At 42.8% G+C, this 27,543-nt stretch overlaps 1 protein-coding gene, 1 long non-coding RNA gene and 1 pseudogene across 3 annotated transcripts; 2 read left to right on the top strand and 1 right to left on the bottom strand.

Annotated features, from left to right (window-relative positions):
* Positions 1 to 1,176: 1,176 nt before the first annotated feature.
* Positions 1,177 to 7,570, top strand: LOC101400604 (acyl-coenzyme A thioesterase 1). Of its 2 annotated transcripts, none has more exons than XM_087448254.1 (3): positions 1,177 to 1,638; positions 3,480 to 3,682; positions 6,372 to 7,570. In XM_087448254.1, exons 1-3 carry the CDS (start codon positions 1,182 to 1,184, stop codon positions 6,771 to 6,773), a joined length of 1,062 nt encoding a protein of 353 aa, XP_087304380.1. In that variant the 5' UTR covers positions 1,177 to 1,181; the 3' UTR covers positions 6,774 to 7,570. The 2 variants fall into 2 exon arrangements, with proteins under 2 accessions (XP_087304380.1, XP_087304379.1); XM_087448253.1 differs by having other exon boundaries at positions 6,065 to 7,567.
* LOC147913917 (uncharacterized) lies at positions 1,239 to 26,929 on the bottom strand. Its single transcript, XR_015556156.1, has 3 exons — positions 26,795 to 26,929; positions 22,315 to 22,416; positions 1,239 to 1,830 (listed from the first exon to the last, which is right to left on the bottom strand). It is a non-coding gene; the product is annotated as an uncharacterized LOC147913917 (long non-coding RNA).
* Positions 14,926 to 22,823, top strand: LOC101390052 (acyl-coenzyme A thioesterase 1-like; annotated as a pseudogene).
* Positions 26,930 to 27,543: the final 614 nt, after the last annotated feature.

The following is a 27,543-nucleotide window of genomic DNA, read 5'->3' as shown; positions in this document are numbered from 1 at the left end:
ACTCTGAGATCTGGGGCCTCCTCTGATATCTTTCTGTTCAGTTTATAAATATTTATGGAGCTCCATTGGCTGGGCATCTTCTACATGCTCCATCCACCCTGCTCTGTACCCAAGTAAGCTGAGCTAATGGTTGGGTTCAGCCAAAGAGAGGCACTCACAAGATACGGAGGGGCAAGAGGAGAGTGAGGTCAAGGTGTCTAGTCTTCCCACTCCTGCCGCCTCACCTTAGGTTGCCTGCCTCCCTCCACAAAGGCTACAACTCCTGCCAGGTTTCTCCTCCCCTGAGCCTTCAGGCCCAAGGTTCTGCACCAAACCTTGTTGCTTTTGCTTTTCAACCTTGCCCATGCCTTTGCTAACAGCCTCTTTTGCAAGTCTCCTCAAATTACCCCAGTTTGAAAGTGCCCCTTATTTCCTGCCAGAACTCTGATGTAACTCAACAGACACTGTGGTGACCAGATTTGTGAGTTGAGGACAGAATTCTGACTGAGCACCTGCTATAGGTTTATCAGTGTGGTGTGTTTACACATGTTAGCCCACGGAATCGTCACAATAAGCCTTTACAGATAAGGAAACTGGGTTCAGAGGCTTCATCACGTACCTTGCTAAGGATCACCATGCTATTAAGGAGCAGGGTCAGACTGGAACCTAGGTAAGTTTCACTCCATAAACATCTACCTGCTCTGGAAGACGCTCTAGGTTACTTTAGATCTAAGAAAAAAACAAAAAATAAAAAAAAAAATAAAAAAAAAAAAAGAATAATCCAAAATGCTTAAAAAAAAAAAAAAAAAAAAGACTTGGTAAATGATTTGTGGGTAAAAGAGGGATTAGGACTATGTTTCTCCACCGATCACCTGATTTACAATCACCTGGGATGCTTTTTAAAACTTCAGATTCTTGGAACTGCCAGTATCTCTCCCAACCCATTAGCTCTCAGCAGTCTCTGTACCTCTATTTCGACCCTGACCACACTGGACTGCAGGATTGGTGATTAAACTCATCTTTGCAGATATTTTCTTCCATTCAGGCACTAGTGGATTGGCACAAACCCTAGGTAACATCACACAGCGGCTTACAGAGTGTTCCCACGCCGGTCCAACGGGAGTAACGCAAAGGTTCCAACTGCGCCTGCTTCCCAGGGAGGTGGAGAGACGCCAGCCCGCCCCTTTTCCGCCAAGATCGAGATGGCGGCGACGGTGATCTTGGAGCCCGCAGGCCGCTGCCTCTGGGACGAGCCCGTGCGCATCGCCGTGGGCGGCCTGGCCCCGGGGCAGCCAGTCACGCTGCACGCGTCCCTGCGCGACGACAAGGGCGCGCTCTTCCAGGCCCACGCGCGCTACCGCGCCGACGCCGAGGGCCAGCTCGACCTGGAGCGCGCGCCCGCGCTGGGCGGCAGCTTCGCGGGGCTCGAGCCCATGGGGCTCCTCTGGACCCTGGAGCCCGAGAAGCCGTTGCTGCGGCTGGTGAAGCGGGACGTGCGGACGCCCTTTGCCGTGGAGCTGGAGGTGCTCGACGGCCACGAGCCCGAGGCCGGTCAGCTTCTGGGCCGGGCGGTGCACGAGCGCGACTTCCTGGGGCCCGGGGTGCGGCGGGAGGCGGTCCGCGCGGGCGGTGTGCGCGCCACGCTCTTCCTGCCGCCAGGTGAGAGACCCGCTGCCCTGTTTCAGCCAGCTTTTCTCGTGTCTCCTGGCTCTACCTAGAGGAAGGAGGTAGCTCCCAACTTTCCGGAGGTCCCTGGGGCCTTAAAGTATCAAAGACACAGGAATGAACTATACGCCTGGCTGGGGAGATTGCTCTGCTGCTCCAAAACTGAGAGGCCAGTTACAAAATATCCTAAAGAAAGGGAAAAGACAGTTGTAATTGAAAAAAAAAAAAATACGGGTAGTTTTAAGTTTTTAATGTTTCATTTTTTTATGTTTCTCAATTTTGCAACTTTGCTTCTAACTCCCACATATATTAAGGTTTAAGAAAATCAGCATGAAGGAGGAACGCCTCTTGCTATCTACCGGAAATCTGAAATTATTGGATAATTTTACCATTACATAAAAAGCAATTGGCCAATGAAAAAAGAAAAAGATGCTTACCCTCATTAGGAATCAGGGGAATGCAATATAAAACTGCACAATACATTTCACACTCTCAAAATTTGCCAAAATTTAGAAGTCTAACATTACCAGTTGGTGGCAAGTATCTGGAGGAAAAGGAACTCGCATACACTGCTAAAGGAATATAGTTAAATCATCTCCTCCTGGAAACAATTTGTTTTTACTTAGAAAGTTGACTATGTCATTCTACTCCTGGTACATGTGCACCAAGAAGTATTGTTTGTAAGAGCAAAAACAATTGGAAACCGCCCAAATGTCCATCAACAACAGAACTGAAGAATAAATGGAGGTATATTTCGAGCAGCAAAAGCGATTGAACTGCAGCTACAAGAATCACCATGGATGATTCTCAAAAAGTGTTGAGTGAAACAAGTCCCAGAAGAACACATTCAATATCAATCCATTTAGATAAAATTAAAAAATAGGCAAAATAAACAAAATAGTGTTTAAGGCACACGTAGAAGTGGCAATCCCATAAAGAAAATCAAGAGGATGATAAAATCCAGGAGATTCGACAGGGAGGGAAGGGGCACAGGGACTCAGGGGGCTTTGATGGTGAGTACTCAGTTATAAGTGTTGGGTAGAAAGTATTTGCTTTCATATTCTTTAACTTTTGCTTGTGAAATACAAACTTTTGATGTAAATGGTGAAAATATCCAACAAATGGAATCATACCCAGTATGTAGCCTTTTGAGTCTAGCACAATGCATGTGAGATTCATTCGTGTTGCTCAAAGTATCAGTAGTTCCTTCTTGCTTCTCAGTAGGACCCCTTATAAGGATGTGCTACAGTTTGTTGATTCATTCACCAGTTGAAGGACATTTGGGTTTCAAGTCTTTGGAGATGATGAATAAAGTCACTACCAACACTTGCATGCAAGTTTTTGTGTGAACACAACTTTTCATTTTTCTTGGGTAAATACCTAGGAGTGAGATTGCTGGGGCAAATGGTTAAGTGTATGTTTCACTTTATAAGAAATTGCCCAACTGTTTTCCAAAGTGGCTGTATCATTTGGCATTCCCACCAGCAATGTATGAGGGTTCCAGTTGCTCCACATCCTCACTGGCATTTGGCATTGTCGATTTGGGGAGGGGGCAATGATTTTACTGCTTTTGTTGTCTCTTTGTAAATTATTTTTAATCACAAAAGTAATACATGCTCTTTGTATAAATCTGTGGGGCTTTGAGGCTCTGAGTGTAGAGGGGAATGTGGATTTAGCCTATGCCACTGTCTGCATCTTTGAAGACCAGAGGTCTGTCACCATTTCTGATTGTCAATAGAAAACTTTGACATCACCAAGTAGACAAAAGATGGCTTTTGAAACCACTACCAAGAATTTCAGGAAAAGTTCATTTTTGTGTTTTGTCTTTTCCAAAGGACCCGGGCCCTTTCCTGGGATTGTAGACATTTCTGGAGCTGGAGGTGGCCTTCTGGAATATCGAGCTAGTCTGCTGGCTGGGAAGGGTTTTGCTGTGATGGCTCTGGCCTATTACAACTATGAAGACCTCCCCAAGGGCATGGAGACCCTCCACTTGGAGTACTTTGAAGAAGCTGTGAACTACCTGCTTAGTCACCCTCAGGTTGGAACTTCTCTAAGTTTAGCTTTGTGGTCTATGTATCAGGTCACCTCCTCAGAAATGCTCTTGGTTTTCACAGAACTTGACAAATTCATGACAGCCACTCCCTAACCCCAATGATCACTACCTTAATTAATTAATTGATTATAATTGCTGATGAATGTTCACCCTGAGATAACATCTGCTGCCCGTCTTCCTCTTTTTGTACGTGCGCTGCCTCCACAGCATGGCCACTGCCAGACGAGTGGTGTAGGTCTGCGCCCGGGAACCGAATCCGGGCCACCAAAGTGGAATGTGACGAACTTAACCACTAGGCCACCAGGGCTGGCCCCATACTACCTTTAATAGTCACTTCTCCTAGATAGTTTCTGTGCAATTATACAGTACTCTAATATATTTCCTGCTAGTAAAGATGTTCTTAGTAGGTATTACGGAATTTTAAGCTCCAGTATTTTATAGTATCTCATAATGAGTCCAAACATATTTCAGAAACCTGGGTTTGACACAGGAAATGGAGGGAAAGGGGAAGGGAATCACTGTTTCCAGAAGACCCAGTTCAAACGTTTGTGTTAACAACCTTCTCTTCCTTGTGTCCCCTCTAAGAGCACAGTATTAAGCTTTAAAGGAAGAACCTGGTGGCCAAAGAACCTGGGTACTAGGAAATGTTTTGAGGGTTCTAGGCTCAGGGTATCAGAGGATCAGAAGATAAACCTTGTTTATTTTACAATTTAATCAGAGCTCATGGTGGATGGAAGCTTTGAGCTCTTAGAAAAGGTGACAGTGTGTAGTGGAGCCAGCAGCATAAGATGTAGATAGAGAAGAGTTGAATATGAGTTTTGATTTAGCCAATTTCTAGCACCATGACCTTGTGGCATGTCTTTCCTCTTTGGAATAATTGGGATGATAATAATACATTTAATTCCTAGTACTTTCATGAGGAATAAATGATTGAAACCAATCAAGGGTGTTATTGTAGAAGCCATGAGAAAAAAAATAGACTGCTGTTGAAAGGTCAATTAAATGGCCATTTGTAATAGAAGATTTTGGTGACTGAGACAAGAGCAGTCCTTGTGGTATGGTGCAAACACTAATGACCTCAGAAGGGATTAAGTAGAAAATGGAAGAGGAGAAAGAACAACTGAAAGAGACAATTTTTCCCACAAACTTTATTGTGAAAGAGAGTAGAAAACTAGGGTAGAGTAGACGTGGGGTCAAGGGATTGTTAATTAAATGTAAGAGGTACTAGAGCCTGAAGTTCACTGATGGGAATGTGCCACTAGAGAAGAAAGTTATGAAGGAAAGAGAGAGAGAAAGTATTTGCAGAAGTGAAGTGTTTGAGAATGAGAATGGATGGGATCCCAAGGCAAGCAGAGGGGAGCCTGTAGATAAGAACAGACCTACTTCTTTGGAACCAGGAGGGAAGGCAGAGAGCTTAAGTTCATGCGGATCTAAGTAGATTTGGCAAAAGAAAATGAGGAAGAGTTCCTACCAGATAGCTTCTGTCTTCTCTATGAAGGATGAAGAGCTGAGAGTGAAGGTGAACAGGAGTTAAAGCTTCTTGAGGAAGCAGGAGAAGGTGTGGAATGGTCTTTTGGAGATGTGGAGAGCAAACATATCAGTGAAGTGTGGCAGGATCCATAGGCAATATGGATGCTGATTTGACATTTGTGGTCATGAAATGAAAGTAAGACCTGTCAGCACAAATGTGTATTTTTTTCCTCCAGCAATGTTCATTTGCACAAATGCAGGCCTAGAAGAAGTGAACAGGTGGATTTAAGCAAGGCTAGTGCTTGACCAAAGGAAGACAGGTATTAATGGAGTTCAGAGTGCTTGCAAGAGAGTGATAATAACAGTGAAGCTCGAAATCTAAGCTGGATGAGGTGGGAAGTGACAACATGACACAGATATTGAATAGTGAAAGAAGTGGTAGTCAAGGTGTCAAAGAGGTGGAAATGGGCAGTCTAGAATGGCTAAAATGACTAAACTAGAAGTATTTAAGATGGTGACGAGAGAGTAGAATGCTTGAGTCTGAGATTTTGGAGATGATGTACTCACTGATGATCACTCAGCTTAGGTTGTGACAGTGGGAGTGGGTGGCTGAGGTGGGGTTGAGAAAAAGATGATTAAAGATATGGAAGTCAAGGAAGTGAGAGGCCAAAGTATTTAGCTGATCATCCACATGGTTGCTGAAGTCACCAGAAATGGTGGGAGAAATCATGGAAAGGAAAATAGGAAAAATAAGTAAATATCTCAAGGTTGCAAACCTTAGTAAATGGTGGAGTCCAGATGCAGGCTGAGTTCCGCCTGACTTCTAATTCCAGGCACTACTCCTAACACCTCACTGGTCATTGACTTATTCTCTTTTATCCTCTGTCCTTTTCTCAGGTAAAGGGTCCAGGAGTTGGGCTGCTTGGGATTTCCAAAGGGGGTGATCTCTGCCTCTCCATGGCCTCGTTCCTGAAGGGCATCACTGCCACCGTCATAATCAATGGCTCTGTGGCCAATATTGGTGGAGCCTTACACTACAAGGGGGAGACCCTGCCTCCTTTAGGCATCAACCCAGAGCGCATCAAGGTGACTAGAGAAGGCCTTGCAGACATTTTGGATGCCCTGAACAGCCCTTTGGAAGGACCTGACCAGAAGAGCTTCATTCCTGTGGAAAGGGCTGAGAGTGCCTTCCTGTTTCTTGTAGGTCAGGATGACCACAACTGGAAGAGTGAATTCTATGCCATTGAGGCCTCTAAACGCTTACAGGCCCATGGTAAGAAGAAGCCCCAGATCATCTGTTACCCAGGGGCAGGGCACTACATTGAGCCTCCTTACTTCCCCATGTGCCCAGCTTCCATGCACACCTTGGTGGGCCATCCTGTCATCTGGGGAGGGGAGCCCAGGGCTCATGCCATGGCCCAGGTGGATGCCTGGAAGCAGCTCCAGACTTTCTTCCACAAACACTTGGGTGGGGAAAAGGAAACAATCTCAGGAAAACTGTAATCTTTTATTTGATTGTGGGACATCTCTGATGCTAATCAGTCCTGGGAAGAGCTGCCACAACTGGTGTGTATGTGTAGTTTTTTTCTTTTTAATAATGACTTAGAGTTTTGTTCCCATCACTTTTAAAACAAACTGACCAATGATGTTTCAAGAATTTTATAAACTACGTACCTGTTCACTTGTTTGAGAGGAGACTGATTCTGCAGAAAATACAACAGATGGAAAAAGCATTCGTTTTAGTATCTCACAACACACAACTGACAAAGCTTTAGGTCTGAAAGGAAAAGTGAGTAACACTGATTAACAGTGCCTGGTACATTATTGGTGCTTAGTAATTATTTGTTAAAGTTATTTATTATTTGTTGAATTTATTTAATAATTTAATTAGGTTAAATGATTACTTATTGTGCAAGAAAAGCATTATATATTAAAAAATATCAGATTTGAGTTTCTCCTTTATGAATCTAAGTTAAAATCTTAGCTTTAAATTGATTACTACTTACATGTAAAACTACTAAAAATTTTAAAATCAAATACATTTTTAGTTCCTTGATATCTTCTTCTTGGATGAATAAGGATTCTCTCAGTGCAAATAAATTTTAAGTTATGTTCCTATTTACACATATGGACCTTTATGATTTAGTTGTCTCCAAACTTGGGAAAACATTATTTAGATGAATTGTGTAAGTGATTTTAACAATGATTAATGTGAAAATAAATGATGATTTAATATTTACATCACTTGATAAAAATTGTTCGACAATAAGCTTATTAAACTTTTCATAAATCTTAATGTATTTAAAGTAAAAAATGCCTTAATTTATGATTATGGTGTTCTGTTTCTTCAATTTTCTTTTTTAATAAAGCAACTTCTGACCCATTTTTTTCCCTGAAACTCAAAAGCAGTACAGTTCTTGTTTTGTCAGCTTTTTCTTCTGTACCACCATGTGCTCATCATTTAATCCTCACCAATCTGTGAAGCAGGTCTTATCCTCATGTTCCAGATGAGGAAACCGAGTCTCAGAGAAGTTCCTCACAAAGTAAATGGAGAGCTGGGCTCAGTATCCCCAAATCCAGTTTCTTCTCTCTTTGTTAAGCTGCTTCCCTCATCTCTGTGGTTCTTCATTTTCTTTGGGCACAGAGCCATTTGTCCATCGATTTCTGCCTCCTCTCCTCCACCCAGTAGCATGCACATTCGTGTGTGTTCACATTCACACACACAGGGTTGAGTAACTTCAGGTGCATCATCAGGAATTCCCTTAAAACACATCCATGCTCTCTGCAGGATAACAGCCCCAGCCACAGGGAAAGGAAGTGGCTCTTCTTTCTCCAGTACAAGTTTTCAGCGGAATTCCTGAACTTGCAGTGCAGGGGTGGGGGTTGTTTCAGGGTACCAGATGCTAAAAATACATTTAAGAGTAGATCTGGAACCATGTTTAAGCCCTGGCCTTACACTATGTATGGTTTTGGAGGAGCTGACAGCCAACTCAAAAATGCCTACACCCCTTCCCTTGATTGTTAACCATATATAAGTGATTTGCCCTTCCTCCTTTCATCTTTGCTCTCTTTATTCTCTCTTTGCACATTGCCTGTAAACAAGATGGTCCAAGACACTTCAAGGAGTCTTGCTGTTTATCAAGCTGGAGTGTCAGGCTTCTCTAGAGATGCTGGGGCCAGTCAAGAGGGATCAAAAGCAGAAGCAGCAGAGATTTGGGGGTCTATTACTGACCAAGTCAAATTGTAGACCATGTATTTCAAGAGGCACAGGATGATTTTCTCTTTAAATGCTTTTGGGTAGGAGATGATAAGAAGAGGCAGAATAGAGATGCCACAGGGAAGTGTTATGGAGGGAAGAGTGAAACTACATACTATTGAGGTGAGGATTGGAAAAGAATTCAGAGACATAGTGGTATTTGATATAAGTTTTAACCAACTGCTAGGATTCCTGTTTTCTGAATCTAAGATAATAAAAATTCCCAGGAAATTTGGAAAATAATTTAGAGTATTGGTGTTTGGGTTTCCTCAAAAGAAGACTCTAAAACTAGAAAACAATGTTGAAGGAAAATAAAGAAAAGTTAAATAAATGGAAAGACATCCCATTTCATGGATAAGAAGACTTAATATTGAGTCTTAGTTAACTTAGTTAGTCTAAGTTAAGATGGCACTAGTCCCTGTTATAGCCTGAATTGTGGCTCCCCCAAAGTCATATGTTGCAGTTCTAATCCCTAGTATTTCAGAATGTGACTGTATTTGTAGATAGGGCCTTTAAAGAGGTAATTAAGGTAAATGAGGTCATATGAGTGGACACTAATCCAATATGACTGATGTCCTTATAAGAAGAGATTAGGACACAAACATGCATGAGAGAAGACCATGTGAAGATACAAGGAGAAGATAGTCATCCACAAACAAAGGAGAGAGGCCTAGAACAGATTCTTCCCTCCTGGCCCCAGAAGAAGACAACTCTGCTAACACCTTAATCTTGAATTTCTAGCCTCTAGAACTGTGAGAAAGTAAACTTATGTTGTTTAAGCCACCCAGTGTGTGGGATTTATTATAGCAGCCCTAGCAAACTAATATACTCTGCAAACTGATCTACAGATTCAATGCAATCCCCATCAAAATTCCAGCTGGCTTCTTTGCATAAATAGACAAGCTGATCCTAAAATTCCTATGGAAATTCAGGAGACCAAGAATCCTTTTTTTCCTTTTTTTTCAGAATCTTGGAAAACAGTAAAGTTCAAGACTCATAATTCCCAATTTGAAACCTTACTACAAAGCAACTGTAATCAAGACAATGTGGTACAGGCATATAGATAGACATAAAGATCAATGGAGGTTTGAGAGTCCAGAAATAAACTCTCACACTCACAGTCAATTGATTTTTCACAAAGGTTCCAAGAAAATTCAATGGAGGAAAGAATGTGTTTTCAACAAATTTTGTTGGGACAACTAGATATCCACATGCAAAATAATGAATTTGGAATCCTACCTCAAACTATACACAAAAATTGACTCAAAATGGACCAAAGACCTAAATGTAGGAGCTAAAACTATAGAAGTCTTAGAAGAAAATATAGGAGTAAATCTTGTAGCTTTGGATTAGGGGAATGTTTGGACATCAAAACACAAGCAACATAAGTTAAAATAGATGAAATTAACTCTATCAAAACTAAAAACTTTTATGCATCAAAGGATAACATTTAAAAAGTGAAAAGACAGCTCAGAATGAGAGAAAATATTTGCAAATCACATATCTGATAAGGGACCCATATGTAGAATATAAAAAGAACTCTTTCAACTCAATAATAAAAAGACAGCCCACCTGAAAAAATAAGCCAAGGATCTGAATAGACATGTGTCCAAGGAAGATATACAATGGCCAATTAGTACATGAACACATACTCAACATTGTTAGCCATCAAGGAAATGCAAATCAAAACTACAATGAGACTAGTACATATTAGGATATCTGTAGTCAAAAAGACAGATAATAGGGCCAGCCCTGATGGCCTAGTGGTTAAAGTTCGGTGCACTCTGCTTCAGCGGCCTTGGGTTCTGTTCCCAGGCATGGAACCATGCTAATCATCTGTCAGTAGCCATGCTATTGTGGTGGCCATATAAAAAAAAAAAAAAAAAGAGGGAGATTGGCAACAGATACTAGCCCAGGGAGAACATTTCCTAGCAAAAAAAAAAAAAATAAATAAGATAATAAGTGTTGACAAAGATGTGGAGAAATTGTAACCCTCATACACCACTGGTGGGATTGTAAAACAATGCAATCACTTTAGAAAACAATCTGGTGGCTCCTCCAAAGATGAAACATACAGTTACCACATGACCCATCAATTCTATTCCTGAGTATACACAGAAAAATGAAAACATACATTTGCAGGTTGCAGAATAGTAGATAGAGCATGTTTACACTCCCATATACTTATATACTATAAATATATAGGAAAAAAATCTAGATGGATGTACCCGTCTTTGGGGGAAACAGAGAACTGGAGAAGAGACTCTATCATTTCACATATTACACTTTTCAGTATTGCTTACATCTGTTTCAAGAAAATGTATTCTTTTCTTTTAAAAAGAATTATGATTTTTCTTTTACGGAGCAGTTTAAAAAGCAATATGCAAACCTATGGCAAATATCTTGAGACCATGACAAACAAAACTGGGATTGGCTCAATCTCTGGCTATTATGAAACCAAACATTACATTTTGCATCACAGTATTCTTCTAAGACTTTCACATACACTATCACGTTTGATCCCCATACAGAAGACTTTTATCACATCACATACAAGAACTCAGAGACCCAAAGAGATAACAAACTTGCCGAAGGCTAAAGAACTAGTGAGTGCTGAAGCCAGAGCTAGACCTCTGATTACATTTCATCACAATGCTGCTGCACAGCTGTGAGTTCCACATTTGGAGTTAGTGAAGGCTCTGACACTTTTTAGAGGGAAACGCTTAGTGGTTAAATGTTCTCCAAGCCTCAGTTTCCTCCTCTGCAATATTTAAAAAATACTCCCAGTGCTTTGTGAACATGTTAAATTTTTTATGTAAAACAGATGTGGCATTGATAAAGAGTGGCTATTACTGTAATATATATAAAATGCTGGGCATCCTTGACATTATATCTATATTGCATCAGGGTCACATTCAAAAGGTTGACTTTTCATATCTACTAAGGCTGAACATTCTCAATCCCTATGATACAGCAATTCCACTCCTGGTCATACATCACACTGAAATGAACATATACGTCCATCAAAAGACATGTTCTTGAATGTTTAGAGCACTATTCCTAGTAGTTCCAAACTGGGAAGTACCAAATGCCCCTAGGCATTAAAACTGACTAATATCTTTATGATCATAAAATGGAATACTATTTAGCAGTGACGATGAGCGATCTACAACTTATTACCCGCCCTTAAGTCAGCTCCAACTCCCGATGACCCTATGAATGAGTGATGTCCACAACGTCTTGTCCGCAACAGCCTTACTCAGCTTTGTAGACTCATGCTTATGGCTTCCTTTATGGAGTGAATCCATCTTGTATTTGGTCTTCCTCTTTCCCTGCTGCCTTCTACTTTTCCCAGCATTATTGGCTTTTCCAAAGATCCTGCTTTCTCATGATGTGCCCAAAGTAGGACAGCCTCAGTTTTATACGTTTGCCTCCAGCGACAGTTCAGGCTTAATTTGCTCTAGGACCCACTTGTTTGTCTTTCTGACAGTCCAGGGTATCCAAGAGCTCTCCTCCAACACCATATTTCAAATGAATCGATTGTTTTCCTGTCAGCTTTCTTCACCGTCTGGCTGTCTCACCTATACAGAGTAATTGGGCATATAAGGATGTGGATGATCTTGGCCTTCGTCTCTAATGACACTTCCTTACACTTGATGATGGTTTTGTGTGTGTGTGTGTGTGTGTGTGTGTGTGTGTGTGTGAGAGAGGAAGATCAGCCCTGAGCGAACATCCGTGCTAATCCTCCTCTTTTTGCTGAGGAAGACCGGCTCTGAGCTAACATCTATTGCCAATCCTCCTGTTTTTTTTTTCCCCCAAAGCCCCAGTAGATAGTTGTATGTCATAGTTTCACATCCTTCTAGTTGCTGTACATGGGATGTGGCCTCAGCATGGCCGGAGAAGCGGTGCATCGGTGCGCGCCCGGGATCCGAACCCGGGCCGCCAGTAGCAGAGCGCGCGCACTTAACCACTAAGCCACCGGGCCGGCCCTGATGATGTTTTCTAATTCTTTCATTGCTGCCCTCCCAAGTCTCAGTCTTCTCTTTATGTCCTGCCTGCAGTCTCCATTTAAGTTGATGACTGAACTAACAGGAACAAAATCTTTAACAATTACAATGTCTTTATTGTCTGTGTTAAAGTCATGTAGTTCTTCTATACTCATGATTTCTGTCCCTTGATGTTCAAATTCAGCACCGCTTTAGCACTTTCATCAGAAGTGGTTTCAAGTCATTGCTGCTTTCTGCCACTAAGACAGTGTCATCTGCATATATTAGACTGTTCATATTTCTTCCACCAATTTTCATTCCTCCATCTGAGTCTAGCCTAGTTTTTTGTATGATATGTACTGCACAAAGATTAAACAAAGCGGGAGATAAAATGCACCCTTGTCTGACACCTTAGCCTATAGGAAACCTTTCTCTCTATTTTCTGTCCTGACAGTTGCTTCTTGTCCACAATACAGGTTACGCCTCTGGACAATCAAGTGCTGAGGCACCCCCATTTCTTTCAGAGAAGCCCATAGTTTTTCACAATCCACACAGTCGAAGGCATTACTGTAGTCTATAAAACAGACTAACCTTTTGAAATTCTTTGGAGCACCCCAGTAGCCAAAGAATAATTGCAATTAGATCTCGTGTGCCTCCCTTTTCAAAATCCATCTTGGACAGCAGGCATTTCTTGTTCCGTATAGGGTAAAAGCCTTTGCTGCATCACTTTACTTGCATGGGAAATTAGAGCAATAGTCCTATGGTTACTGCATTCCTTGGCATCTCCTTTCTTGGAGATTGAGATATATATTGAGCGTTTGCAGTCTGTAGCCCATTTCTTTGTTTTCCATATTTGTTGGCATGTTCTTGTCAGGATTTTGACAGATTCACATTACCAATCACAAGCGGGTCTGTCTGCCCAATGCAAAATGGAAAGGGCAGATACCAAGGCAAAGGTCCTTTTGTAGAAAGAAAAAGGCTTTATTGCAGGGGGGTCAAGCGAGGAGACAGAGGCAAATCTCTTAAATCTGTCTCCTCCAGTGGTTTGTGGGATATTAATCAGGAAGTAGGGAGTAGGAAGGTGTTGGGAGCTAAGCAAGAGCAAGAGGAAGTTTCAAGAGTCTTCTGTGCAGCTGTGACTTTCATGTTTCTTCATGGGTCGCACGTGTAAATTCGGGGGGTTCCGGGTGTTACATGTGGTAGATTTTTGGCCTGTGATGTCCAAAGTTCACTTATTGGTCATTCTGGTCCCTTAATGTGCCTGCGCAATGTATGGTCGAAGGAGATTTTCAGCAAGTTATTTCCTTATCTGCAGTGCCCTTGTTATTCTGCAAGACAAGCTCAGAAATTTTGGTTAATTCGTTTCTTACTTTAACCTTGTGTGAACAAACTCAGAAACTTTGGTAAATTTGTTTCTTACTTGAACTTTGTGGGTGTGGGATACGGGTTTCATTCAGTCTCTGTGGCTTGAAACAATTCTATCCATATCCCATCTACCCCTGGCGACTTACTTCTTCCCAGTACTTTCAGAGAGCTTTCACTTCACTTTCTAATATTACAGGTTCTTCCCCACGGGACCCTTCTTTAAAGGAATCTGTCATCCTTTCGTCTTTTCTATACAGATCTTCAGTATACTGTGTCCACCTTCCCTTTATTTTCTCCTGGTCACACAGTGTGCTTCCATTTGTGTTTTTCAGCATTGCTCCTTCTGCTGCAAGCTGCGTGGGCAGAAACCACATGTGCTCGGGTCTGTGACGTCCCAATCAACCAAGACCTATGAACTGTAGGCGCCCCCGTGGGGTTATAACTACACCCAACAATATCAATGAATTTCACAAGCAATGTTGAGCAAAAAGAGAAAAACACCAAAGAAGACACACTGAAGGATTCATTCTCATAAAGTGCAGAGTTATGAAAAACTAACCCATTTTGTTGGAAGCAGGATTGAGTACTTTTGGGGAAAAGGGGAGTGCCTGGAGCAAGGATGAGGGTGGCTTCTGGACTGCGACTAATGATGTTCTTGGATCCCTGTGCCTGGTCACGCGAGTACGTTCAGGTTGAAAAATTTCACTGAACTGTACACTTAGGATATGTGCACTTCTTAGTATGTACATCATAATTCACTAAAAATTAAGGGAAAAAAAGGGTTGCCCTTTTCCACGAAGGAGCTGGAATTCTCGGAATTCTACATAAACTCATTCAGCTCTGGTGTTACCGCTAATGATCACCTAATAACTTTAACTCCAAGTCAGATTGGTTATAGACGAGAATCGTCCTCCGGCAGCGGGCTCGGTGCCACAGCCAGAACCTCAGGACGCCCCTGCGCGCCCCGCCCTGGGCCGGGAGAACCACAGGGGATGTTACCTCAGAAAAACCGGGGCGCAGGGTCCACGGGTCTGAGGCGCACAGACGCCTCCTGAGGAGGCTCAGCCACCAACTGCTCCGCGCGCGACGGGGCACGTGACCCTGTCGGGCCTCCCGGCGCGCTCCCCACAGCCTAGGACCCGACTCCGGCCTGCGCTTCACGGCTCGGCCTAGACGGCGGCAGCGCACCTCTAGGATGGCGGCGACGGTGATCCTGGAGCCTGCGGGACGCTGCCGCTGGGACGAGCCCGTGCGCATCGCCGTGCGCGGCCTGGCCCCGGGGTAGCCGGTCACGCTGCGCGCGTCCCTGCGCGACGACAAGGGCGCGCTCTTCCGGGCCCACGCGCGCTACTGCGCCGACGCCGAGGGCGAGCTCGACCTGGAGCGCGCGCCCGCGCTGGGCGGCAGCTTCGCGGGGCTCGAGCCCATGGGGCTCCTCTGGGGCCTGGAGCCCGAGAAGCCCTTGCTGCGGCTGGTGAAGCGGGACGTGCAGACGCCCTTCGCCGTGGAGCTGGAGGTGCTCGATGGCCACGACGAACCCGAGGGCGGGCGGCTGCTGGGCCGGGCGGTGCACGAGCGCGACTTTCTGGGGCCCGGGGTGCGGCGGGGGCCGGTGCGCGCGGGCCGGGTGCGCGCCACGCTCTTCCTGCCGCCAGGTGAGAGATCCGCTTCCCTGTTTCTCTCTTCCTGTGGTGTTTGCCTTGGCGGGACTATGCAGACTCCCCTTCCCCCTCAACTTTCCTAGGAGCCCTTAGAGGTCAGCGATCACTGAGGGCGTCGCCCTAGAAACGAGGGTCAACCCCACAAGTATTACTGGAAGCTGATTGGAAATGCACAATATCAGACCTTGCCCCAGACCTGCTGAATTATGATCTGCATTTTGAAAAGATCCCCCGTGTGTCTGTGTGCACATTAAAGTCAGAGCGCCACTGTTCTGGAACAGTGATTCTCCAAACATGGCCCAGCGACAGCAGCAGCATCAGAGAACTGGTTAGAAATTCAACACTGCGGCCCCATCCTAGACCGAAGCAATCTGAAATAGTGCGAGTGGAGGCCAGCAATCTGTGTTTTAACCAGCCTTCCATGGTAATTGTGAGGCACGCTGAAGTTTGAGAACCACTGTCCAGACAAAGAGGCTTGAAAAGTACAGTGTGCTCCTGGAAAACTGTTCGCAGGTCATTGGCCAGTTGTTTGTGTCTCTTTGAATTGTTCAAGCCCTGACAGAAAGGTGCAGTTTAGTTAAAGGCGAAGGGTGACACAGTTCTACAATATGTAAAGCCTCCTTTTGCCAGTTTAAGTAACCCTAATATTGTTTTGGAAAACGGAAGAAAGGTTGCAAAACTGAGAGAGGAGGTTCTTGGGTAAACAACCTTAAAATATTATAATAGTTAAGATTTAAATAGTAACAAGGAAAATATCAACAGGACAAAGTAGTATATAATAAAAAGTCTCCGATATGGAAACACACTTGACCTTCTCAGGGACAGGTGAGTTGCCTTCCAGATTTTACTCTCTCCCACAATCCCATATCCCACTTAGGACACTGTTTTTAAACTTCAGTGTTTTCTAGGACTCTGGAACAGTTCATTAATTCCTGAGTTCGCCAGCATTGTCTGATTTTCCACTGTCGTTGTTTTCGCTACATCTCCTGATTGCAACTTGCAATCAGTTAGGATATCTTCATTCTCCCCACTACTGGGCAGACCCTCTCTGCTGGGCTCCCTTTCCTATTGGAATCAGTCCTTGTTGGTTAACCCATGCCCTCTGTACTCAGTGAACTCCTGATCTGACTTGAGTTTCTCTTCTAAAAACTGCTGTAATACCCTTCAAGGTGGCAGTTCTACCTTGAGGAATCTCTTCTGCACAAATACACAAATGTTTTACAGCAGTACTTGTAGTATTGAAAAATTGAAGATAAATTTCCATTCATTAGGGAATTAAATTATGGTATGTCTACACTTTTGAATAATCTGCAACTGTGGATGAGGTACATCTGTATGTAGGAAGACGAGGTGGAAAGATGTAAGGACGTCTGGGATGTACTGCTGAGTGAAAAAAGCAAGGTGTGGAAACGTGCATAATATGATCTCACTTTTGTAAGCAGACAAATAGATCTGTGTGTATGTGTCTACACACGCATTTTATGGGCAAATGAAAAAAGTTTGTTATATAAGACAACTCTAAGAAAGGAGAACCAGGAGGAAATAATAAGACATTTGCCTTAAAAGAATCAAGTCTTACTATTAAGCTCTAGTGATTAAAACTAGACATAGGAATTGTGATTCCTATGATTAAAAGTGATTAAAATGACATAGGAATGGACAAATAGGTGGGAACATGGACTATGAGAGAGGTAGTAGTTTAAATTATTGAGGAAAGGCAGTTTGTTAGGCATTTATTTTTTGGGAAAAATTAGATCCCTTTCTCACATTATACACAAAAGTGAATTTCAGATGAATTATATGTGAAAAACAACACTTTATTGGGAAAAAAGTGTGGATATCTTTATAACCTCAGAACTGGGAAAGGTTTCTTACATAAGACTCAGAAATCACAAACTGTAAAAGAAATAGAAAAACTTCAGTGGGACAAAAAACAAGACAAAGTTAAAAGACAAGTGACAGATGTTTACAACATATACCATAGATGAATGATCAGTATCCAGAATATGTATTTTAAAAGATCTACAAGTCAATAAGAAAGGCATACGACTCTAGAAAAACAGGCAAAGAATATAAAAAGTCAAAATTTTTTAAAAAGGGAAAAAGAATGGCGATAAATATATAAGAGATTCTCAACTCCTTAGTGATCAAAGAAGTACACTTTAAAACTATTGTAGGAGACCTTCTCACTTGCATGAGAAAGGCCAACATTTAAAAAAACCTGATTGTCAAGTGCTGAGGAGGATGTGATAAAACAAGAACATGCCGCACTGCCTGTGAGAGTTAAGTTAGAGCCAATTGGAGAGCAATTGGGCAGTTCTTAGTAAAGTTGCAATGTACATATATAAATAACCTGGGAGCTCCACTTCTATATATAACCCTAGAAAAACTCTTGTACCTGGAGTTTACAGGATGTTTATAGCAGCATTGTTTGTAATAACAAAAAATTATTATGACATTCACCAACGTAAATGACCATCAAAGAAACGTAAATTGTGAAATATTCATCAACACATTATCCATGCTGCCGAGAGATTTATTTTTCTCATTTGGAAAGAAAAAAATGTCCAGTGTCCTTGTTAGTTAAAATTTTACTCTAATTACAGAGATCTGGGAATTTGGGACAGCAGGTGTGGAGGAAATGTGGATTCAGTTTGACCATCTCGATACAGTCTGGAAAATCATAGGCCTATCATGTGTTATAATTTTGCCTGAGAATTTAGAGTTCTTTTCCGGGTATTTCCAAAAAGACCAAAGATGGCTTTTGACATCACAATATTTGGAAGGCAAATCAGAATTCTGAGTTGCAAGCATCAAAACAGCTGGGTTACTTAAATAGGAAAGGAATTTATTGCAAGGCTATTGGTTTAGGAACACGATCAACCAGAAGACTGGGGAACCAAGATCAGAACACTGAGAGGACCCAAGGGAAACTAGACAGCAGGAACCTCAGTTAAGCTCACAGCACCCATGCCACCGCTGGGCACTGCTGACGCTAGATACGCAGGGGGCTGCTGTTGGAATCAGTGTCAACGCTGCTGCCCTGAGTAAATTCTAAACTGTTCTTATGTCATTGTATCACTCGCTGGGCATTCCAAGTACCAAGTGGAAAGGCTCAGTGGCTGAGTCTAGGTTAGGAGGAGAGGGAGGATCTCCCCACTTTGGCTTTTTTAGTGAAAGTGGGGCTCTGGATCCCACTAATACTATACCTAACAGGGCCTCCTCTCAAAATAGGAAAGGAGATCCCAATGCTAGGCAGTCCCCCACCTGCCCTCCAAATAAACAACAGAGTCTGACAGATTTGAAAGGCAGTTTGAGGACTAGATCTGTGTTTTGTTTCTTTCCAAGGACCTGGGCCCTTTCCTGGAATTGTGGACATTTTTGGAACTGGAGGTGGCCTTCTGGAGTACCGAGCTAGTCTGCTGGCAGGAAGGGTTTTGCTGTGATGGCTCTGGCTTATTGTAACTATGAAGACCTCCCCAAGGGCATGGAGACCCTCCACCTGGTGTACTTTGAAGAAACTGTGAACTACCTGCTTAATCACCCTCAGATTGGCTGTTCTTCTAGTCTTTTGGTTTAGACGGTAGTTTCCTAGATATCTCCCGCACTTAAAGGTAGGTTAATTTTCAGCTCAGTCGACTGAGGAATATAGATGTTCTCTGAGAAAATCAAATATATAGCCTTTTCCAAATTCACAGAAAAAAAGTAAATTTCTGAGCTAGGACGTGTCTTGTATTGCACAGCATTGGTTGGACAGTCTGATGTTTGAGTCCCAGGTAGGGTGACCAACCGTCCTGGTTTGCCCAGGACTGAAGGTTTCCTGTGATACAGGCCTTCCAATGCTTAGACAGGATACTCCCCCAGGCAAACCAGGACAGTTGGTTGTCCTAGCAGTATCACTGTTTTGTGGCTTTGTGAACTTGGCTAAATTCTGCAACCTGACTGAGCTTTGTCTCCTCATTCCAGGTCTGTTGTAAGAGTTAAATGGATAACGCTTGTGAAGCCCTTGAAATGGGGCCTGACATTTAAAGGTAAACACTTATTCATTCAACAAACACTAGAGGGTTTATGAGGTGCCAGGTCTTGAGTTAGGCACAGGTTGTACTGAAGCAAGGAAGACAAGGTAATGTCCACGTGAGCTTAGAGTGCAGTAGGGGGTTGAGGGAGGGAAGGAGTGGGCAAAAAATAATTATAAAATTCAAAGTGCTTAAAAAAGGAAATTAACAGGATACTGAGGCAGAGTAATAGAAGTGTAAATTATTAGGGAAATGCGAATCTAAACTACAATGAGATATTACCTCACACCTGTCAGAATGGCTACTATTAAAAAGACAAGACGAGCCAGCCCTGATGGCCTAGTGGTTAAAGTTCAGCACACTTCACTTTGGTAGCCCAGGTTCGGTTCCCCAGTGCGGAACCACACCACTTGACTGTCAGTAGCCATGCCGTGGCCACAGCTCACATAGAAGAACCAGAAGAACTTACAACTATACACAACAATGTACTGGGGCTTTGGGAGGAAAAAGGAAGAAAAAAGGAGGAAGACTGGCAACAGATGTTAGCTTAGGGCAAATCTTCCCCTGCGAAAAAAAGTAAAAATAAACAGACAGGAACTAAGTGTTGGAGAGGATATGGAGAAAAGGGGACCCTCATACACTGCTGGTGGAATGCAAATTAGTGCAACCACTATGGAAAATAGTATGGAGATTTCTCAAAAAATTAAAAATAGAAATACTATATGATCTAGCTTCCGGGTATTTATCCAAACATGAAAGAAACTAATTCAAAAACATATATGCATCCCTATGTTCATCACAGCATTATTCACAATAGCCAAGACTTGGAAGCAACCCAAGTGTCCATCACCGCATGAATGGATAAACAAGATATGGTATACATATACAATGGAATACTACTCAGCCATTAAGAAAACCAAAATTGTGCCATTTGGGACAACATGGCTGGACCTTGAGGGTATTATGCTAAGTGAAATAAGTCAGAGAAAGACTAATACCGTATGATTTGTGGAAGATTAATAAACATAACAAACACATAGACAAGGAGAACAGATGGTGGTTACCAGAGGGAAAGGGGGTGGGGGAGGGTGAAAGGGGTAAAGGGGTACGTATGTATGGTGATGGGTAAAAACTAGACTATTGGTGGTGAACATAATGCAGTCTACACAGAAGCTGAAATATAATAATGTACACCTGAAATTTATGCAGTGTTGTAAACCAATGTGATCTCCGTAAAATAATTTTTTTAAAAAAGAATAGTGGAAGTGTAAGTGGATGAGACTAAATAGAGCTCTGGAAGAGCCTCATTTAGGGAAGTTGAAGATGTTACCTACTATTATTATTAATATAGTTCTTATAAATGTTATTAGTTGTCTAGGAGATAATTCTAGCCATTGCATTGTCTTAAACCTTTTGGTACCTGCTACCAGTTATATGTTAGAAACAAAACAAATACATAAGCAAATTAATAATGATTTAGAAGCTGCCAAGTAGACTTAGATTAATACTTCGGCATTCTCATATATACTTGGTTATGATTTTGTACTGCATACATATACCGTGTCTGCTAATTAACTATTTAATTACCCCAAGTGTTCTCTGAAAAAAAGGAACTATTAATTTCAGGAAGAAAAATTTTCTTTGAAGTACAGGCCTTCTCTTCTCCATTACTTACACATGCATCTGGAAACTTACGCACAAATGGAGCGCTACTTAATTCACCTTAAATTCCTTCGCATTACCATGAATTTCCTTAACTAAAGAGCCCCCGAAGTGTGAAGGTGCTATGGACTAAATATAAAACATTTTTGGATTTGTTTGAATGCTGTTAATTGACAAGCATCAGGCTAAGTGCTTTACATATGGTTTCTCATTTGATCTTCACATAGACTGCAGACCATAGGGATTAGCTACGTTTTACTGATGAGGAAACTGAGCTTTACAGAAGTTTAATGAAGTCTTTAAAGCGAGAATATTGGTAGAACCCAGATTCAGACTCATTTCCAGCTGAATCAAAGTACGGACACTACTCACCACACTGCACTGGTCACGGACTCATTCTCCTTTTTCCTCCGTCCTTTTCTAGGTAAAGGGTCCAGGAGTTGGGCTGCTTGGGATTTCCAAAGGAGGTGATCTCTGCCTCTCCATGGCCTCATTCCTGAAGGGCATCACTGCTGCCATCATAATTAATGGCTTTGTGGCCAATGTCGGTGGAGCCTTACACTACAAGGGGGAGACCCTGCACCTGGTGTGTTTCAACCCAAATCGAGTCAAGGTGACCAGAGATGGCTTTGCAGATATTTTGGATGCCCTGAACAGCCCTTTGGAAGGACCTGACCAGAAGAGCTTCATTCCTGTGGAAAGGGCTGAGACTGCCTTCCTGTTCCTTGTAGGTCAGGATGACCACACTTGCAAGAGTGAATTCTATGCCAGTGAGGCCTCTAAATGCTTACAGGCCATGGTAAGGAGAAGCCCCAGATCATCTGTTACCCAGGAGCGGGGCACTACATTGAGCCTCCTTACTTCACTTGGTGCGGGGCTTCCCTGTTCGCCATGGTGGGCCGTCCTGTCATCTGGGGAGGGGAGCCCAGGGCTCATGCCATGGCCCAGGTGGATGCCTAGAAGCAGCGCCAGACTTTCTTCCACAAACACTTAGGTGAGCGAAAGGGGACAATCCCAGCAAAATTTTAATCTTTTATTTGATTGTGGGGCATCTCTGATGCTAATCTATCCTGGGAACAGCTGCCACAATTAGTGAGTATGTATAGTTTTTTTCTTTTTAATAATGAGGTAGGTTTTTCTGGCCCCTTACTGTTTAAATGAACTTAGCAATGAGTTTTCAAGATTTTTATAAACTACATACCTGTTCAGTTGTTTGGGAGGAGAGTGATTCTGCAGAAAACACACAGATGGAAAAAGCATTCCTTTCAGTATCTCACAACACACAACTGACAAGGCTTTAGCTCTGAAAGGAAAAGTGAATAACACTGATTAATAGGGCCTGGTACGTTATTGGAGCTCAGTGATTTTTTTAAAATTATTTGTTGAATTGGTTTAATAATTTAATTATTAATAAATGATTACCTACGGTGGAAGAAAAGCACTATATATCAAAAATATGATCAGATTTGTGTTTCTCCCTTAAGAATGGAAGTTATGACCTTAGCTATAGATTGATTACTAGTTAGATGTAAAACTACTAAAAATTTTCAAAGCAAATACATTTTTAGTTCTTCAATATCTTCTCCTGGGATGAATAACGATTCTCCTAGTGCAGATCAATTTTATGTTCCTATTTACACATATGGACCTTTATGATTTAGCTGTTTCCAAAGCTGGTAAACATTATTTAGATGAATTACACAAGTGATTTTAACAATGATTAGTGTGAAAATAAATGATGATTTAATATTTACATCATTGGATAAAAATCGTTCCACCATAACATCATTAAACTTTTCTTAAAGCTTAATGTATTTAGGGCCGGCCCCGTGGCTTAGCAGTTAAGTGCGCACGCTCTGCTACTGGCGGCCCAGGGTTCAGATCCCAGGCGCGCACTGATGCACTGCTTCTCCGGCCATGCTGAGGCCATGTCCCACATATAGCAACTAGAAGGACGTGCAACTATGACATACAACTATGTACTGGGGCTTTGGGGGGAAAAAAGGAGGAGGATTGGCAATAGATGTTAGTGCAGAGCCGGTCTTCCTCAGCAAAAAACAAAGAGGAGGATTAGCGTGGATGTTAGCTCAGGGCTGATCTTCCTCACAAAAAAAAAAAAAAGCTTAATGTATTTAAAGTAAAAAAATCATAATTTATGATTATAGTGTTCTGTTTCTTCAGTTTTCATTTTTAGTAAAGCAATTCCTTACAGGTTTTTTTCCTGAAATTCAAACAGTACAGTGCTCGTTTTTTATGTCAGCTTTTTTTCCGTACCACCATGTGCTCATCATTTAATCCTCACCAATCTGTGAAGCAGGTCTTATCCTCATGTTCCAGATGAGGAAACCAAGTCTCAGAGAAGTTCCTCACAAAATAAATGGAGAGCTGGGCTCAGTATCCCCAACTGCGGTTTCTTCTCTTTGTTAAGCTGCTTCCCTAATATCTGTGGTTCTTTATTTTCTTTGGCACAGAGCCATTTGTCCATTGATTTCTGCCTCCTCTCCTCCACCCAGTAGCATGCACATTCGTGTGTGTTCACATGCACACACACAAGGTTGTGTAACTTTAGGTGCACCATCAGGAATTCCCTTAAAGCCCATCCATGCTGTCTGTAGGATAACAGCCCCAGCCACAGGGAAAGGAAGTGGCTCTTCTTTCTCCTATATTAGTTTTCAGTGGAATTCCTGGATTTGCAGTACAGGGGTGGGGGTTGTTTCAGGGTACCAGATGCTAAAAATACATATAAGAGTAGATCTGGAACCATGCTTCAGCCCTGGCCTTCACAAAGTTGTATGGTTTTGGAGGAGCTGACAGCCTACTCAAAAATGCCTACATCCCTTCCCTTGATTGTTAACCACATATAAGTGATTTACCCTTCCTCCTTTCATCTTTCCTCTCTTTATTTCTCTCTTTCCACTATGGCTGCATAGAAGATGGTCCAAGACACTTCAAGGAATCTCATTGTTTATCAAGCTGCAGTGGTCAGGCTTCTCTAGAGATTCTGGGGCCAATCATGAGGGATCAGAAGCAGAAGCAGCAGAGATTTGGGGGCCTATTACTGACCAAATCAAATTGTAGACCATGTATTTCAAGAGACACAGGATGATTTTCTCTTTAAATGCTTTTGGGTAGGAGGTGGTAAGAAGAGGCAGAACAGAGATGCCATAGGGAGGTTTCATGGATGGAAGAGTGAAATTACATACGATTGAGGTGAGAATTGGAAAAGAATTCAGAGACATAGTGGCATTTGATATAGGTTCTAAAGAACTGATAGAACTTCTGTTTTCTGAATCTCAGATAATAAGATTTCCCAGGAAATTTGGAAAATAATTTGAGCGTATCGGTGTTTGGGTTTCCTCAAAAGAAGACTCTAAAACTAGAAAACATTGTTGAAGGAAAATAAAGATAACCTAAAAAGTGGAAAGACATTGCATTTCATGGATAAGAAGACTTAATATTGAGTCTTAGTTAACTTAGTTAGTCTAAGTTAAGATGGCAGTAGTCCCAGTTATGGGCTGAATTGTGGTTCCCCAAAAGTCATATGTTGAAGTTCTGATCCCCAGTACTTCACAATGTGACTGTATTTGTAGATAGGACCTTTAAAAGGGTAATTAAGGTAAATGAGGTCACATGAGTGAGCGCTAATCTAATATGACTGCTGTCCTTATACGAAGAGATTAGGACACAAATATGCATGAGAGAAGACCATGTGAAGATACAAGGACAAGATGGTCATTCACAAACCAAGGAGAGAGGCCTAGAAGAGATTCTTCCCTCCTGGTCCCCAGAAGAAATAACCCTGCTGACACCTTAATCTTGAATTTCTAGCCTCTGGAACTGTGAGAAAGTAAACTACTGTTGTTTAAGCCACCCAGTCTATGGGACTTGTTATGGCAGCCCTAAAAAACTAATACACTATGCAAATTGATCCACAGATTCAGTGCCATCTCCATCAAAATTCCAGTTGGTTTCTTTGCATAAATTGATAAGCCAATGCTAAAATTCCTATAGAAATTCAAGGGACCCGGAATCTTATTGTTCTTTCTTTTCAGAATCAAGGAAAAGAATAAAGTCGGAAGACTCATAATTCCCAACTTCAAAGCTTACTGTAAAGCAACAGTACTCAGGACAATGTGGTAGATGCATAAAGATAGACATAAAGATCAATGGAGTAGGATTGAGAGTCCAGAAATAAACTCTCACATTTACAGCCAATTGATTTTCGACACGGGTGCCAAGAAAATTCAATGGGAGAAAGAATGGTGTTTTCAACAAACGGTGTTGGGACAACTAGATCTCCACAGGCAAAATAATGAACTTGGATCCCTACCTCAAACCATACACAAAAATTGACTCAAAATGGATCAAAGACCTAAATGTAAGAGCTAAAACTACAGAAGTCTTAGAAGAAAATATAGGAATAAATCCTTGTAGCCTTGGATTAGGCTGTGTTTTGACATCAAAGCAGAAGCAACACAAATAAAAATGGATGAATTGAACTCCATCAAAACTAAAAACTTTTATGCCTCAAAGGATACCATTTATTTATTTTTTATAATTTTTATTTATTTATTTTTTCCCCAAAGCCCCAGTAGATAGTTGTATGTCATAGCTGCACATCCTTCTAGTTGCTGTATGTGGGACGCGGCCTCAGCATGGCCGGAGAAGTAGTGGGCCGGTGCGCGCCTGGGATCCGAACCCGGGCCGCCAGCAGCGGAGTGCATGCACTTAACCACTAAGCCATAGGGCCAGCCCAAAGGATACCATTTAAAAAGTGAAAAGTCAACTCATGGGATGGGAGAAAATATTTGCAAATCATATCTGATAAGGGACTGGTATCTAGAATGTAAAAAGAACTCAACTCAATAGTAAAAAGACAGCCCAACTAAAAAAACTAGGCCAAGATTCTGACTAGACATATGTCCAAAGCAGATATACAATGGCCAATTACTATACGAACAGATGCTCAGTGTCATTAGCCATCAAGGAAATGCAAATCAAAACTGCAAGAGACTAGTAGCCACTAGGATGTCTATAGTCAAAAAGACAGATAATAACAAGTGTTGGGAAGGATGTGGAGAAATTGGAACCCTCATACACTGCTGGTGAGATTGTAAAATTGAGCAGGCACTTTGGAGAACAGTCCAGAAGCTCCTCAAGAGATGAAACATAGGGGGAAGATAAGATGGCGGCGTAAGCAGACTCGGAACTCACCTCCTCCCGTGGACACAGCCAATTTACAACTACTCATGGAAAAATTACCCCTGAGACAGAACTGAAAACTAGATAAGAGGAACTCCTGCAACAACGGACAATCCTAACTGAGGTAGAAGAGACAGAGACTCCCTTCTGGAGAGGAAAAACGCCGCCTTCACAAGCCGCCAGCTTCACGTCCGCCAGGAGCAGCCTACAGGTACGCAGCCTCCCTGGAGGCGCGGGGCCCTGAGCCAGGGACCGCCCCCGCTGTGGGCTTTTTGTGGACCCAGCACAATCGAGACCAGCGGCATGATATCTGACTTTGCCTGCTACTAAAACATTGGGGAGTACCGCCAGAAAACCCGGTTCACAAAGAAACTAAAACCGGCTCTTAAAGGGCCCACGCGCAAACTCACCCGTTTCAGAAAGCGTCCTAAAATCATCAGAAAGAAAAATGCACAGTGCTGTGGTGAAAAGAGACTCACCTAATAGGCCCTGTGTGCATCTCGGTGAGGGGTGAGACCTCTCCAGGGACTGAGACATTGGCGGCGGCCATTGTTGTGGCCTGGTGTAGGCGTGCTGACACAGACGCCATTGGAGTTCTCCCTGAGGCCTGCTAGCCCAGGTCTGCCCCACCCACTAGAGCACCAATTTAATCCAGCACAGCCAGGGCAGGCAGCCCACCCTAGAGACTGGCCCCACCCAACAACAAGCCCTCAGGCAACTTGTGGGCCTGCATAGATTGGTGACTGGATTTTCTGTAGCCTGGCAACTGAGCTGACTTTAGCAGGGCAGAGTGTGCACAAGGAGAGGGTGGAGAGTGTGGGGCAGTGGCGGAGTGTGTGGGGCTCCCGCCGTGGAGAGACTGGGTCCACTTGGGGAGATCGGGGCACGCACACGGGGCAGGACTGTGTTGACTGTGTGTGTGGACCTGTGGGCGGCAGGGCTTGTCAGCTGCAGAAGACTTGTGCTTCTCAAAGACCCACATAGGGGGTTTGCCCCACCTTCCAAAGCCTGAAACAATTGGGCGTTCCCATGCCTGAGGCCAGCCCCACCCAGCTGCAATCCTCAGAGAGCTGACAAGAGACCTAATAGGCTAGAGGCTTACAGCAATTGTAAGGCCCTGAGCCTAACAACCTGCCACGCTGGGGGCCTCCTCACTTAAAAGAAATACTGCAACACAATTGTGGTATTAGAACTTGCAGCCAACTGAGGTGGGGCTCCCCACACCTGA

The sequence above is a fragment of the Ceratotherium simum genome, chromosome 24 (assembly GCF_057802395.1).
Source record: "Ceratotherium simum simum isolate JZ-2026a chromosome 24, ASM5780239v1, whole genome shotgun sequence".
Classification (NCBI taxonomy): domain Eukaryota; kingdom Metazoa; phylum Chordata; class Mammalia; order Perissodactyla; family Rhinocerotidae; genus Ceratotherium; species Ceratotherium simum.
This window is presented reverse-complemented; position numbering and strand designations above follow the sequence as displayed.

What these genes read in the sequence shown, in the direction of transcription:
- LOC101400604 (XM_087448253.1), top strand. Translation starts at nt 1,182, where the DNA reads ATGGCGGCGACGGTGATCTTGGAGCCCGCAGGCCGCTGCCTCTGGGAC. An exon ending in CACGCTCTTCCTGCCGCCAG is followed by an intron (nt 1,639 to 3,479) that starts GTGAGAGACCCG and finishes TCTTTTCCAAAG; the next exon opens with GACCCGGGCCCTTTCCTGGG. An exon ending in ACCTGCTTAGTCACCCTCAG is followed by an intron (nt 3,683 to 6,064) that starts GTTGGAACTTCT and finishes TCCTTTTCTCAG; the next exon opens with GTAAAGGGTCCAGGAGTTGG.